At 49.1% G+C, this 14,964-nt stretch overlaps 1 protein-coding gene across 8 annotated transcripts in view; it reads right to left on the bottom strand.

The window, feature by feature from the left end:
- TACC2 (transforming acidic coiled-coil containing protein 2) overlaps positions 1 to 14,964 on the bottom strand; it is a 202,654-nt gene that overhangs the window by 181,866 nt on the left and 5,824 nt on the right. For 4 of the 8 annotated variants that reach the window (XM_082722662.1, XM_082722668.1, XM_082722669.1 and 1 more), the window contains exon 2: positions 3,371 to 3,448. The exons of 1 other annotated variant lie outside the window; for it this stretch is intronic. In XM_082722662.1, the coding sequence (XP_082578788.1) occupies positions 3,371 to 3,403 (33 nt within the window). In that variant the 5' untranslated portion in view covers positions 3,404 to 3,448. Of the gene's footprint in view, positions 1 to 3,370; positions 3,449 to 5,809; positions 5,889 to 6,412; positions 6,615 to 14,964 lie in introns of those variants that run through there. 3 more of the 8 variants (XM_082722671.1, XM_082722663.1, XM_082722670.1) reach the window with 2 other exon arrangements.

The raw sequence follows: 14,964 nt of genomic DNA, 5'->3' as shown, positions 1-14,964 counted from the left end.
GTGTAAAGAAATAGAGAATTTACAAAAACCTGCAGTTAGTATCTTACCTAACAGTAAAAGACGGAATGCTTTTACCACACAACTGGGAACCAGGTAAGAACGTCCACTCTGATAATATTGGAATTCCTAAACCACAATAGTAAGGCAGGAAAAAGAATCGAAAAAAGGAAATGCAACTCTCTCTAGTTGCAAATGCCATGACTGCCTACATAGAAAATCCCAATTAATCTACAAAAAAGCCTTTTGGAACAAATAAGTGAGTTCAGCAAAGTCAAGGACACAGAATAAAAGATCAACACAAAAAAATCAATACACTAACAATGAACATGTGGAAACCAAAATTAAAAACACAGTACTACTTATAATTACTGCAAAGAAAATGAAATACTTAGGCATACACTTAAAACATAGGCAGTATCTATATGCTAAAATTTATAAAACGATGATGAAAGAAATTAAAAAAAAAAAGCACTGTGTGTTCGCAGACTAGAAGACTCATCATAGTCGAGAAGTCAATTTCCCCAGTGTATCTATAGGTTTAATGTAATCCCTGTCAAAATCCCATCACAGAATTTTTTAGACGCAGACAAACTCATTCTAAAATTTATATGGAAGGTTTTAAGTCCTAGAAGAGCTAAAACAATTTTGAAAACTAGTTGAAAGGAAGAGCACTTACTATGTAGCAGCAGTAATCACGACTATGTGGTATTAGCAGAAGAGTAGACATTGATCAATGGAATAGAAAAGAGAACCCAGAAACAGACCCACACAAATACAGCCAACTGATTTTTGGCAAAGATGCAAAAGCAGCTTACTAGAGAAAGAATAGTGTTTTCAGCACATGGCAGTGGAGAGATGGCCACTCACAGGCAAAAGAAAACAGAACAAAAACATAGAGAATAAACTTCAACCTAAATTCACACAAACATGAGTGCAAAATGGATCATGGGCTTAAATATAAAATGTCAAACTATACGGCTTTTGGAAAACATAACATAGGAGAAAATCTTCAGGACGTAGGGGTAGAAAAGAATTCTTAGATTTGACACCAAAAGCATCAGACTCGGCAAAAAAAGGAAAAGGAAAGACTGATCAATTGCACCTCAAAAAACTTTTGTTTTACAAAAGACCCTGTTCAGGTGATGAGAAGGCAAGCTATGAGTGGGAGAAAATATTTGCAAACCACAATCTGACAAAGGATTAGTATCTAGACTGTATAAAGACTCTTAACAGTTTATTTTTAAAAAACCAATTAGAAAATGCATAAAAGACATGAACACATTTTTCACCGAAGAGAACACACAGTCAGGCGACAATCTCATGAAAGATCAGCCACACCAGTTATCAGGGAAATGCAAATGAAACCCAGAACGACACATCACAACACACGCATCAGCATGGCGTCCCCAAACAGGGACAACACCAACGTTGGCCAGGGTGTGGCAAAACGGGAATCACTCATCCGTGGCTCATTGTTGGTGGGAATGAAAAATGGGACAGAGATTCTACCTGACAGTTCGGCGGTTCCTTATGCAACACGCAACTAACAATGACCCAGCAACTGTGCTTTTGAGCATTTGCGTCAAAGGAACGAAACCTGTTCACACACACACAAAAACTCGTATACAAATGTTCACAAGAGCTTTTTTGGTATTCGCCCCGAGCTGGGAACAACCCAGATGTTTCTAGACCATGGAGCACGACTCAGCAAGTAAAAGGAGTGAACTACTGAAACATGTAACAACCTCGATGAATCTCCAGGAATTTAAGCCGAGTGAAAAAAGCCAATTCCAAAAGGTCCCATACCGTGTGACTCCATTTACAGAACATTCTCAGGAAGCCAAAATTACAGACATAGAGGACAAATGAAGAGGCGCCAGGGGTTGGGAGTGGAGAACAGGAGGTGGTAGGTGTGGCCCTAAGGAACCGCAAAGGGATCCTTCAGGTGATGGAAATAGTTCTCTATCTTGACTGTCTCAACGTGGATATGAGTGTGCACTGTGGTTCGAAAGATGTTACCCTCGGGGGAAACTAGATAAAGGGATCAGAAACCTCTCTGTATTGGGTCTTGCAACAGCCTGCTCATCTACCATTGTCTCAACATAAACAAATTTAACTATACGTTTGCATGGAAAAATGCGGCCTTTTGACTTCTCTTAAGAGATGGGAAGGTCTTCTAACACTGGGCCTGCACTTCTACCTGGCAGCCATCGGTCGGAGCTGACGGCGGGGCCTCCATCGGACAATAGGACAGGATCCCTCCTGTTTGCCTCCTGTTTGCCGCAGTCCTTCCTTCTCCCTATTGTCTCACACCTTCCTTCTCCCTATTGTCTCACACCTTGCCATTGACCACAATTACCTTTCTGGCATGGGAATTTGCCACATTTTGTCCTGTGTTCCTCCTTGAGAAAAGAATATCATAGGGAAGAAGCAGCAGAGGGAAAGCAGATTGCTTTATGCTGGCTTTCAGATCCAATGATCTCCTTCAGAAAACTCAATACCATTAATCCGAAATTTCCACGGTGTGTGAGATAAACAGGAAAGCGCCCCCCCCTGATTTTGTTCACCAAGTCGTTGAATTAAGTCTCTCAAACTGAAAATGCAGAATTGCTATAAAATTTGAATATATTTTAACAATCCCAGCTCTATGTGCCCTCAAGCAGTTAAGGCTCATCCCTCAGTTGTGAAAACCTTCCCTCACATGGAAATGATCGTTCACGTTTAATCTGCTCAACATCAACAGATCTGAAGATCACTCTTTAAGGGCCATAACTTTATTTGGGGGAGAAGTGTGAATAAGTTTTTATTCCAGCCTCCTCCAATGTAGCCACAGAAGTAAATGGATTGGGGGGGGGGGACACAATGTGGGGAAAATATGCCAAATTCTTACTATGTCACTTTTAAAAGCACGGAATAAAGAGTTAAACTAGGTTCTTGGGGGGTGGGGGTGGCCCTGGTCGCTCAGTGGGTTAAGCCTCTGCCTTTGGCTCAGGTCATGATCTCAGGGTCCTTCTCATCAGGCTCTCTGCTCAGCAGGGAGCCTGCTTCCCCCCCCCCTCTCGGCCTGCCTCTCTGCCTACTTGTGATCTCTGTCTGTCAAATAAATAAATAAAATCTTTAGAAAAAATAAACTAGTTTTCTTAAAAATATGGTTTATAAAATCAGGGCTAGCCTTGATACAAGAATTCTGAAAATGCAACTGGTAAATGCTTCTAGAAATACATATGTGCCCATATGTATCTATGCATAATCTGTGTTATAGCTTGCTCCTTCCTGGGTGGAGAGGAGAAGCTGGAAAAAAAAAAAATCTAGCCAAGGTCAGTCAAGGGACCCTCATAGGTTGGGGTTGGGGGGAGACCCTGACACCCACCTGGCTTCCCGAGGTGCTAGTCTCGTTGCCCATGGCGATTCAGGGTGCCAGCGTCCCTCAGGATTTTACCAGAAGCCACTAGAAGAAATAAAAAGGTATACACATCTGTAAAATTGAAGATCTGAGGCTTTTTCTGCGGCATGTCTCTCCAAACTCAAAAGCCAGATGATGGGAAAAATGGATCTCTGCGGTCACATCATGGAAAAATCGCCCTTGAACTGTTTTCTTCTGCTGTATGCCTCCCAGACTTCTTTCCCAGGATGGGCTGCTGTGTTTACTCCCCAGCCCGGGGTTGGCAGCCGCTTCTGAAAAACGAGTTTGTTCCTGAGTCTGTGTGAACGCCAATGCACACACAGAGGTGTATCCAGTAATGGAGTGACAGAAGGGACACAGGTGCCAAAGAGAGCTCCAGGGGTGGCGCTCTCGGGGTGCTCTCTGTTCCCAGTGGTGCTCTTGCTGGAAATGCCGGGTGTGGCACTTCCCCCAACAAGCGACCACAGAGCCTGGTGTCCCACATCAGGAGGCACGAAACCCACTTCCCTTCAGTAACATATGGTTTTTATATTTTTTACTCTAAGCACTTGTTTCATCAAATCAGTTTCGCTTCTGCACATATTTCTATGAAGGCAGAACAGTTTTCTTGGGGAGGAAAATGATTAACCGGGGCCAGACAAGGAATCAATCATCAGGTACAGCGGCAGGCGGCCCAGACCACTAGACCTCATTCCATTGGGCTCACTTAGCGACACTGATGACTGATCACCGTGTCGTGAGGAGGCGTCCACACAGCTCACAGAGTTCCACAAGACCCCCTAACACCAGCAGGACAGGGACTCTTACCCGTGCTTTTGCGGCACCGGAGAAACTAAGTTACAGAAAACTTGTAAAATTATCGACTTTTAGAGCTGGAGCCTTAGAGATTACCAGTCTGATGGGGGGGGGGGGGACTGAAACCAGAGAAGGAAAGAGGCCTTGCCAAAGACCCAGTGTGGGGAAGGCAAAGCTGGAAAACGGACTCCGTCTCCTGCCTTCTAAGTCAAGGTTTCCTCTACCGCAATATTTGCCCAGAAAACTGCAGTGATTGACGCACTTCTAATAAAATGTGTCCGTTGATTGCTTATGCATTCAGCCAGCACGGACTGAGTAGCTACTGCGTGCTCTGCATACTGAACGGCCACTGGAAAAGAAAATGTGAGCATTTTCAGGAGCACCAAAATGCCCCCAAACTGAGAAAATCGAAGTGACATCACTGTCGTGAACGACTGATTCTCTCGTTCCAAATCTTTGGGTCAAAAGGATACAACTCCTTAAACTTTTCTCGCCATTACTGTTAGATGAACAAAAAAAAGTCATATGCTCGCTAACAGAACATAAAAATCTTCATGGAGTTAAAATTAATCACTTCAGGGTTTTTTTCTGAGTTTCATTTGGAAAATGATGCCTCATTAGCAAACAATGATGAGTGTTAATCATTATGCCCATATCAAGGATTGTCACTTCCCCTTGCCTACCAGTTTCACCTACACACAGTTGGGATTTCATACAGTTCGATGTAATATTGTATGTATGTATATATTTATCAGAGAGAGAGAGAGAGCACAAGCAGGGGGAGCGGCCGGCAGAGGGAGAAGCAGGCTCCCGCCTAAGCAAGGACCCACCCCCCACGCGGCCTTGCAGGGCTCCACCTGGGATGATGACCCAAGCTGAAGGCAGCCGCGTAACCCACTGAACCACTCAGTTCAATGTAATATTAATTTTTGCAACTCATTCACAAGATTAAATTAAATAATTATATTAAAAATCAGAGTACTTGGGGTGGCTAGGTGGCTTCGTTGTTAAGTGACTGCCTTTGGCTTCAGGTCATGATCCCAGGGTCCTGGGATCCAGCCCGGCATCATGTTCCCTGCTGGGCAGGAGGCCTGCTTCTCCCTCTCCCACTCCCCCTGCTTGTATTCCCTCTCTCACTCTCTCTGTCAATTAAATAAATAAAAATCTTTATTAAAAAAATCAGAGAAATTGAACTAGCTTTTGATATAGGCAAATAGACTAAACACAATGATAAAACTGTTTCTGGCTCAGGGAACCTGGGTGACCCAGTTGGTTGAGCCTCGGACTCTTGATTTCGGCTGAGGTCATGACCTCTGGGGTGGGGAGATCGAGCCCCGTGTTGGGCTCTGTGGTCAGCAGGGAGTCTGCTGGAGATTTTCTCTTTCCCTCTCCCTCTGCCTCTCCCGCTTGGGCTCGCGCTCTCTCTCTAAAATAAATAAATCTTTAAAAAATAAATAAATAAACCTACTTCTGGCTCAGTGTAAATTTCAAAACCACGGTGAGAAGACGCGGCCGTTTGGGGGACCCTCCTCCCGAGCGACAGCACCTCCAGTCCCTGGGGCTCCCCCAAGACCAGGAAGGCAGGTGGGTGCAGCTCTGCCGTCTACTTACATTCGGGAACGTCTGGGGCTTTGGAGGCTGTGGGCCCTCGGGAGGTCTGCTTTCCAGCCACTGAACTTTCTCTCCCATTCAGAGGCAGGTGAGGCCTCTGCGGAGGCGTGGACCCACGTCATCCAATTGGGCAAACAAGCCGTCTCCGCCCTTGACACTGACACGAACCAGCTGCACCTCCTACCTGGGCTGCGGGCCGTGCGCAGCCCATGGGATCACCCAGTCGTGGAATCAGCATTTCTGAGCCCGGGGCGGCGCGGGCCCTTCCCACAGAGGATTTTCCCCGTTATTACAGGAGCAGGGCTCCTTTCAGAGAGGGCTTATCCCAACAGGCCTCGTGACCTGACTGCACCAAAGCGCTCAGCCTGGTCCTGCCCTGCAAGCCGGGTGTTCCCTCCCCAGGTCGTTCGCTCGCCCCTTTCCGCAGCAGAGCAGGGACAGACCTCCCGTCCGGAAAAGGAGCAAAATGCACCAAGGGCTTCCTGGTGGCCCTTGGGAAAATCCCCCCCAAATAAAGGCGCAAGACAGAGAAAACTTGTGCAATTACAAGGACGCCGGCAATCTGCCCCTCTGGATGGTGTGCTGTGTAGAGAATGTACTCACCAAGGCGTGGCTTCAGTTTCAACAAGAGAACTCATAAAAAGCCACAGGCTTGGCGGGCCCGCAGAGGCATACCTGCCCAAGGGGGCGGAGGAGGCCTCGGGGCCCTTGGGTGGGACCCACGGGCAGCCGCTGGGAGCCCCTGGAGCCCGGCAGCCTCCCACCTCCCAGGATTCCTCCCATTTCCACAGGTCAGCCACTCTTCTGCATGGATGCAGCTGGTTTCAGTTTTGTTTTTTGGAGGGCAGAGTCCCTCTCTCTGCAGAAGCCCTGATCCCTGCCACAGGGTGTGACCTCTCCAGGGAAACAAGTTGGCTTTGCCCCCGAGGCTCCTTGAGACCAAGCTTGGAGGAGTGCGGGAGCTTCTTGGAGGAGCGAGTTAGATGTGGAGGTGGGGGATCTCGGGGCCCCCACTTGTGGTTCCGACAGAGCAGAAGTGTGGAGGATTCAACAAATGGATGGGTAATCCGATTGTGGCACATCCATACCTGGGAATATTAATCAGCCATAAAAAGGAGTGAAGTTCTGATTCCTGTAATCAACCCAGATGAACCTCGAAGACTTACTGAGTGAAAAAAGTCAGACACAAAAGGTCACATGTTGTGTGATTTCACAGATAGGAAATGTCCAGAAGACGCAAATCCAGAGGGACAGAAACCAGGCTGATGGTTTGCAAGAGCTGGCGGCAGGGCAAGTAACTTCTTGATGGCTTCAAGGTTTTATTTCGGTGTGAGGAAAATATTTCTGGAACTGGATAGAAGTAGTGGTTGCCCAGCATTGCGAATGTGGTAAATACAACTGCACTGTTCGCTTTAAAATGGTTAATTTTGTGTCACATTAATTTTGCCTCATGTTTTTAAGGTGTGTGTGTTTCACATCTTGGGGTTCTGCACCCACTCTTGTTTGAAAAGGGGGGGGACAGGAGGAACATCTGAAAAGTGTTACTTTTATGTTTATTAACACCAGGTTTCTGTACAATTAAGGACTGGCGGGATGAGAAACGAGAACGCTAGCTTTCCCCTTTCCCCACCCCCCCAAATCACAAATATGTTGGATGAGCTAATTGGAAACGAAGAGAGGTCATTCAGGGGGCAACAGGGGGCAAACGTAGAGAACTAGAGGGGGGAGATTGGAGGCCGACTCCTGAGGCGAGAGGAGGAGGGAGAGAGGATGGCCAACAAGATGGTGGAGGTGCATGAGGACGCTGAATGGGGGCAATGGTCAGTATTCGGTTTCAGCTGCGTACTTTTGGCAGCGTGAATTCCTTCCACGAACCATCCCCTCTGCCGCCATTGGTCCCTGGACCGCCCCTGTCATGCCTGCTGGGTACCGAGCATCACCCCTGACACCCATCCCACCCGCGCTGCCTCTGGTGCCCAGAGGTGGCCACAGCCAGTGGGGAAGGGAACAAATAAATAGACCAACTTTTCAGCTTCCATCCCAGAAGTGGGTGCTCCATCCCATAGATGGCCTGGGCACTGGGGACACGTTCAGATGCCAGGCACTATGGAATCCAGAGTGTCCACATTCCTTAGTCATGACTGCCTCTCCCCAAGGCAGTGCTCTGATGGCGCCTCAATGTCAGTCTCCATGACTTACCACTGCCTACACATGTCCGTGCTGATCAGCTTCCCTCTTCGTCTTCTTCCGGGCTGGACATTAAGCAAGCAACCAGATTCCCATTTCCCACCCAAACGTGTGTGGGTTCCCTGGTCCATCTCTGGGACACCCTCCCTTTGGAGGCCAGGGTTGGGATTATGAAGCAGACTGCTGCTGGGTGAATACCAGCTTCGCCACTCACCTGGCATGTAAATTCTGGCAAATTATTTAATTTGTTTTTTTTTTTTTTAAGATTTTATTTATTTATTTGACAGGCGGAGATCACAAGTAGGCAGAGAAGCAGGCAGAGAGAGAGGAGGAAGCAGGTTCCCTGATGAGCAGAAAGCCCGATGCGGGGCTTGATCCCAGGACCCTGGGATCATGACCTGAGCCCAAGGCAGAGACTTTAACCCACCGAGCCACCCAGGTGCCCCAATTACTTAATTTCTGTGTCCTCAGTTTTGCCATCTCTAAAATGGGAATCATAGCAATACCCGCCTCATGTGGCTGTGGTGATTTAATTTCAGTAAAGCTCTTGGAACGGGGTAAGCCCTCCATAAACTGCTGCCTATTGTCTGACTGCTGGCCACGGGTCTGTTTGGAATCCCGATAGGCAAATCCCTCAGTGAAACAAGGCTTATACTACCATCTTTTCATCCCTTCAGTAAAATCATGAATTTGGGTGCAACTACTTAGAGATTGGTACCTCTACAATAAGACCTCAGCTAAACTGACTTGTGTACTAGAATAAACACACGGGGACTAGGACATTTTAAAACACGGGCTCAGTTAAGAAGAAAGTAAATGGTTTCAAGCCATTTACACTGAAATGTTTACTGGGCTGGTGACACACCATTCCAAGCCCATCCCTCTCCCTGGCCATCGCTGGGCACCAGGTATTATCTTCGCTAGAAGACCTCTGTGTCTTCAGGCGAATGAAACTGCATGTCTTTAAAAAGGATCCACAGTTTAGGCTTCTAATTCACCTCAGTCGGTTACTACAAATGAGACCAAGACCACAAAGTTTTCTTCTACCCACTTGTCTCTGTGCGGAGCCTAAACAGCCAGCTGACCTCAACCCTCCCATAGACTGAATATATAAAATACATAAATATAGATAATTAATTATATAATTTTAATTATATATACAATTTATATATATAATTACATATAATAATATATAATAATGAAATAAATATATAATTAAATATATAAAATTCATTTTAAAGGATGACTGTTTGGGAGGATTTTTGTTTCTCAGCTGGTTTACTGGCGTCACATCATCAGAACCGCCAAAGACCCCGAATGTAAGACAGGACAGTGTTTGACCCATTAATTCACACCTTCACGCATTCTATAAATATTGAGCTTTTTTATGTACCAAGCACTGAGGGGCTCATGTGCTCTTTACTACTTACGGCGAAGCGATGGGTAGGTATTTTCTCTTTCTATGGATGAACAACGGAAGCCCAGAGTCACACGGTCAAAGGCCAGCAGAAACCAGGAGGAAGGATGGGGAGTCTGGCTGGCCCCAGGCCCTGCATTCACGAAGGATGTGAGGCTACCAACTTAGAAGATTTTTCTATACAGTTCAAAGGTAATTGAAAACCTTTTTCTCCCATTTCTTTTTCTGCTCATTGACTTCTAGAGCAGAGCATGGTTTTTAGCTGTTGGCAACGGGCAGTTGGTTGGGAGGGTCCTCACTGAGGCAACCCCGCTCTTGATCTGCCAACAGTGCTGGGTTGGGGCCGCTCCCTTGGCGCAGCGGCTGAGATAGCCTTGCAGGGCTGTGTAGCCGGAGCACTGCTGAGAGGAGCCGAGAGAGCAGGAACGGGGAAATGGGGCCTGGGGCCAAGTGTGGAGGAAGAGGGCGAGTGGAACGTGAGAACCCGCACGGCAGCTGGGCGCCGCAGAGAGGCCGGTGGGTGGAGGGCGCCGCTCAGACCCAGATCGCCATGTCCAGGTCGGGCCAATGCCCCATTTTACGTGCTAGGTGTAGGGTGGGGAGGCACAGGGAGCTGGGAAATCAGAGACAAGATCACGCCGGCCCCATGGCATTGATGATAACACGGAGGCTCAGAGAGGTTTTGCAACTCACCTCCCCTGTCTTGCGAGAGCAGCGAGCTGGGATTTGTGATACATCAGACAATTGTACCGAGTTTTCTACTTAGGGATTTTTATTCTCTAGGTTAAAAAAACCACTTTTGTGTAGGTGATGGGAATGTATCTGGTTGAAAGGCTTAAGAAGTTTTGATTTTTCTTCCGCATTGAGCATGTTAGGCTGTCAGTGCTCGGAGAAGCTTGGGGATCATCCGCACCGACACCTCCTTCACACGTGGGGAAGCCGAGGCCCAGAGGGTGGGGAGGAACTAGGCTGGTCTCCCAGGGAGCAGGGTCCAGAGCCCTATCTAGACCCGGACAGGCGTGCGAACATCAGACCCCTGAGCGGGCCTCTGCCGACTCTGCTGTCGCCTCCGGACGAGACCCGCAAGGTCAGCCGAGACCTGCCTTCCCTGCTGTGGCATGGCCCTCGGGCCGAGTGGCGTCCAGCCAGTCCGGTCCTGTGAAGGCTGAGCGTGTGGGAGGCGATGACTGGAGGCATCCAGTTGTGTCTGCTGCGTGAAGGTGAGCTCAGGTTCACGGGACCAGCGGTGACTTTGGCGGCCGGGCACGCCAGCGCCTTGTTCCCACAGACAGCCGCAGCAGGCAGAACTGAATTCTCCCTCCGGTGGCCGAATTCAGTTGTTCCAGCTCCCGGCCTCGCACAGCTGAGCGTGGAGCTACTTATAGCTCCGTTATCATGTTCCCGTTTTAATACAAACAAACAGCCGTAGCCTGGGAAGGGGAATTACTGAGAGACCTCGCCTGCCTTCTGGTCTGCCGGGGACCTGGCAGCAATGCGGGGTCTGAGTAACAGGACAAGGCTTCCTGGCCCGCCACTTGCCATCACCACCCCCACCCCACCCCACCCCACCCCCGCCTCCCAGTTTCCCCTCCCCCTTCTCTGAGGCCACCAGGAAACTCTGATGGGAGAAGCCCAGCCTCGGGGAACCTGGGGACTTGGGGGGAGCTCAGAAATGGTCTGTCCTGCCCCGACACCAGAGACCACGTCACCCAGCCCAGCTGCAGGGGAGAGGCTGGGCCAGATGCTGAGTTTCTGCTTCCCAGCCTCAAACCTACTGCGTTCCAGCGGGGGGACTCCGCCAGCCCACCTCTGCGAGGCCCTGCGCTGGGAGGCAGAGGCCTGGGTGGACCGAGGAAGGAGAGCGCATTCCTTCCGGCCTGTTTTTCCGGTTCCGGGAACAGTGTCCAGCCTCTCCCCTTCCCCTGGGGGGGAGCAGGGGGAGGATAGTCCCCTCCTGCCCAGCGCTGGGGTCCCATGTGCAGTTCTTTCAAGGCCTACAGAGCTTGCCTCATGGCTAGGGCTCCCTCTGAGGGTCCCCTCTCTGAGACACCCCCACCCCGAGCCTCTAAATTTTAATAATTCCAGCTTCTCTCCACTCCCTAAGCCCTGAGTTGATAACCACCTCCTGCAGGGCCGCCTTCCCTTACAACTCTGAGCTGGCTTTTCTGCCTTGCTATTTACCTAGATAACAATTCTTTACAACCAATTGTCTCTGTTAATAACCAGGATGTTTCTGTCTTCTAACTGGACTGGGCTGATAGGCTGGCAGGGCAGGGATTCCAACCCAAGATCTTCTTTCTCCTGGTTCCGTACTCCCTGCTTTGAATCCAATAATCATGTGTTCCATTCAACGAATGACAAGGTGAGTTTCCTCCATTCATCAGTTCTGACTTTAGTAAGATTGGTTAGGATTCCCCACCACCCCCGGCAACCCACTGTCCCCAATCATAACATACACTTGCTGTCACGCCAATGCCAGTCTCTACCAGCAGCTGTCAGAATCGGGGTGCACGGTAGCTCTAGTTCATTGTGCGGCTTCCCGACCTTTCACGTCTTGGCCTGCACTCTACTGTGAAGACATGTGCCCCGCCCCTGACCTGGGGACATGGACAAGGCTGTGTGAAGCCTCATGCCCAGCCCGGTGACCCAGGCACCACCTGACCACACCGAGAGCTGAGGGGTTTGGAATTCTGGCAAACCCATGGCCTGTCGGCACATGAGTGAGCCTCCCTCCACGTGGAGAAGCACAGACCTAATCTAATGCCCCCATTTTACAGATGACCAGCCTAGGCCAGAGACCTCTGGTAGCTTACCCAAATTTAAATCTCAGCTCCCTTCCCCCTCCAGCTGCCTTATCAGGCTGATTCACAGCCCGGCACCAGAATTCCTCTTGGGAAGTTACACTCTTTGGGCAAAGAACCGAATTTCGTCTGCGTAGGTGGCGAGGGTTGGCAGGAGCTGTAGCTCAGATGGCTAAGGGGCGCCCCGTGTGAAATGAGAGTAAGGAGGTTTGGTTCCTGAGGTCAAGGTCAGAGAAGAGGACAGACGGCAGAGGAAGGACCTGGGCATTGGTGTGAGATAGAGAACAATGGAGGCGAGTCAGGGAACATCCCCTGGAAGCGGGCAGAGGACAGCTGAATAATCACGCCCAACGTCACTTCCCTGCCCTTGTAGCACACAGCCCTCCTCCCGGGACCCAGACGGTCACACTACAGTCACGAATTCCTGTGAGCCCTTTGTTCTGCTGTGTTTTATTTTTGGCAAGGGTTGGGGGCCTGAACCTTGAAGAAGCTGCATTTTATTCATATTTGGGTCAATACAGTAGTCAAGTAGGCACCTAAGAACAGACGATACTGGAGTATACAGGCCCTGGAGGTTTCACAGAAATCGTGGGGTGCACCTTGGCAATCCACTAGGCATGGGCTTGAGCTGGAGTCTACAGGCGCAGAGAAACACCAGCCGACATCTGGGTGAGCAGACATTTGAAAACTTAAATAAAACCCACAGAATCGGGACGCCTGGGTGGCTCAGTTGGTCAAGCAGCTGCCTTCGGCTCAGGTCATGATCCTGGCGTCCTGGGATCGAGTCCCACATCGGGCTCCTTGCTCCGCAGGGAGCCTGCTTATCCTCTGCCTCTGCCTGCCATTCTGTCCGCCTGTGCTCGCTCTCGCTCCCTCTCTCTCTGATAAATAAATAAATTAAAAAAAAAAAAACCCACAGAATCAAAATTGGGGATCATGAATGTTGTTTGTACTCATTTGAATTTTCTTAAATTTTGTTTTGTTTTTTAAAGATTTTTCTTTCTTTCAGTAATCTCTATACCCAACATGGAGCTCGAACCTATAGTCCCAAGACAGAGTCCTACGCTCTTCCAGATGAGCCAGCCAGGCCTCCCTGTCTGTACTCTTTTTGAAACTGCTTTTTGTTTTCCATTTCAGTGGCCTATCAAAAACAATTCCTCATGCCTGTAACATCTGATTTAATAGCTGAAGTGGACACCAAGTTGTCTCTGTTTGCTTGGAGATCTCGTTTTGTAGGCTGGTCTCCGCCTAGATGGTCGAAGACGTTGCACGGTGAGGAGCCTGGGCAGCCTAGACCAGCTGCAGGTCAGACCAAGCAGGAAAGTACTGAGTCCAGAAAACTGTGAATGGCGACCGACTTGGGGGCCCAATCAGGGCGGCAGCATCGACCACAGAAGTAGGGACCATCAGGGTGGAGAACAGGTGGAGGGCTTGATGTGCAAGGACACAGTGCGGCTGGAGGCCGTGGGAGGGCTGCTGCCATCATGGGGAGGGAGGACATCTCCAGAAGCACAGAGGCTTCTTCTTGTCTCAGGAGAGCATTGTAGCCATGTGCAGCTTGTTGATGGAGAGACCTGGGTTCTCCACTGGCAATCATATCCTGGGATGTTTGATACAGGTCTTGAAGGGCTTAGTTCATCAGCTGGAATCTGGCTCTTTGGGAGGGGGACAGAGGCCAGGTACTTTTGGTGATGATGCTTTCTAAGTTTTGCACGTCTAAGCCAAAACATGGGAATAATCATGGACTCTTTGGATCTGCTTGAATACCTCCAGTGATGGGCAGTTCTCTGTCCTGAGGTTTCCCTCTGGAAAGAGTGATAACTGGATTTCTGGGAAGCTCTTTCTCTTGCTCCATAATTGAGGTCCCACCCATGATTCCATGAGATCATGTCCCCGGGCTCCGGACAATAATGACACCACGAGGCCTGGGCTGCTCCATGGTCAGTGGTGAGGCTTGAGGACAAGAGGGACAATCTGGTTGACCTTATGAACAATCATCTTGGGCTGGCCCTTTTACTCAAGGGTCAACCTAAATTTGCCTTCTTCTGGGACCCCTCTGAATCCGCACTCTCTCAGCCTCACGGCTGATGAGTAGTTGTTAAAAGCTAGCCACGCCACAGCTGACCACAGACCCCTGAAGGATCCCAGCCGAGACCAAGAGAACAACCCAGAAGAGCATCTGAGCCCAGCCCCAATGCCAACGCACAGGATCAGAGACTAAATAAATGGTTTTTGTTTTATGAGGGTCAAGTTTGTCACATGGCAAAAGCTAACTGATAAGATTTCCCCCAGGGGGGCCCATTCACTTTCCTTTATACCAGCCTACACCCAACCCTGGCTGGCCATCCTGAAGATGGGAGTGCAAAGCACGGCACATGACGGAGGAGCGGGGGAAGGGTCCTATTCCTCTCCCCGCTAAAATAACGGTTTACAAGCATGGCCCCTTGACTACCGGCCATTAGCGTCATCTTGGTCCATGCCAGACTGGGTATCACTGCTTTCTATCTCTCTGAGGATTATGTTCGGAGCACCCCACATTTGAAACAGTGCCCAGTCCCTTAGTCCAAAATGGAAACGTGAAGGCACATATTGGTCTGCAGTCAGGGTTCTCTTCTCCTCCTGCTAAAACAGATATTTGATGACACATTCAAGTCCAAGATTCTCTTTGCTCACGATTTTCATATGGTCCTAAGCACACTGGATATTATCAAAACCATATTTCTTATGAAAACAAGCTGTTGAAACCCACA

The sequence above is a fragment of the Mustela nivalis genome (genome assembly GCF_964662115.1).
Source record: "Mustela nivalis genome assembly, chromosome: 2".
Lineage (NCBI taxonomy): Eukaryota > Metazoa > Chordata > Mammalia > Carnivora > Mustelidae > Mustela > Mustela nivalis.
This window is presented reverse-complemented; position numbering and strand designations above follow the sequence as displayed.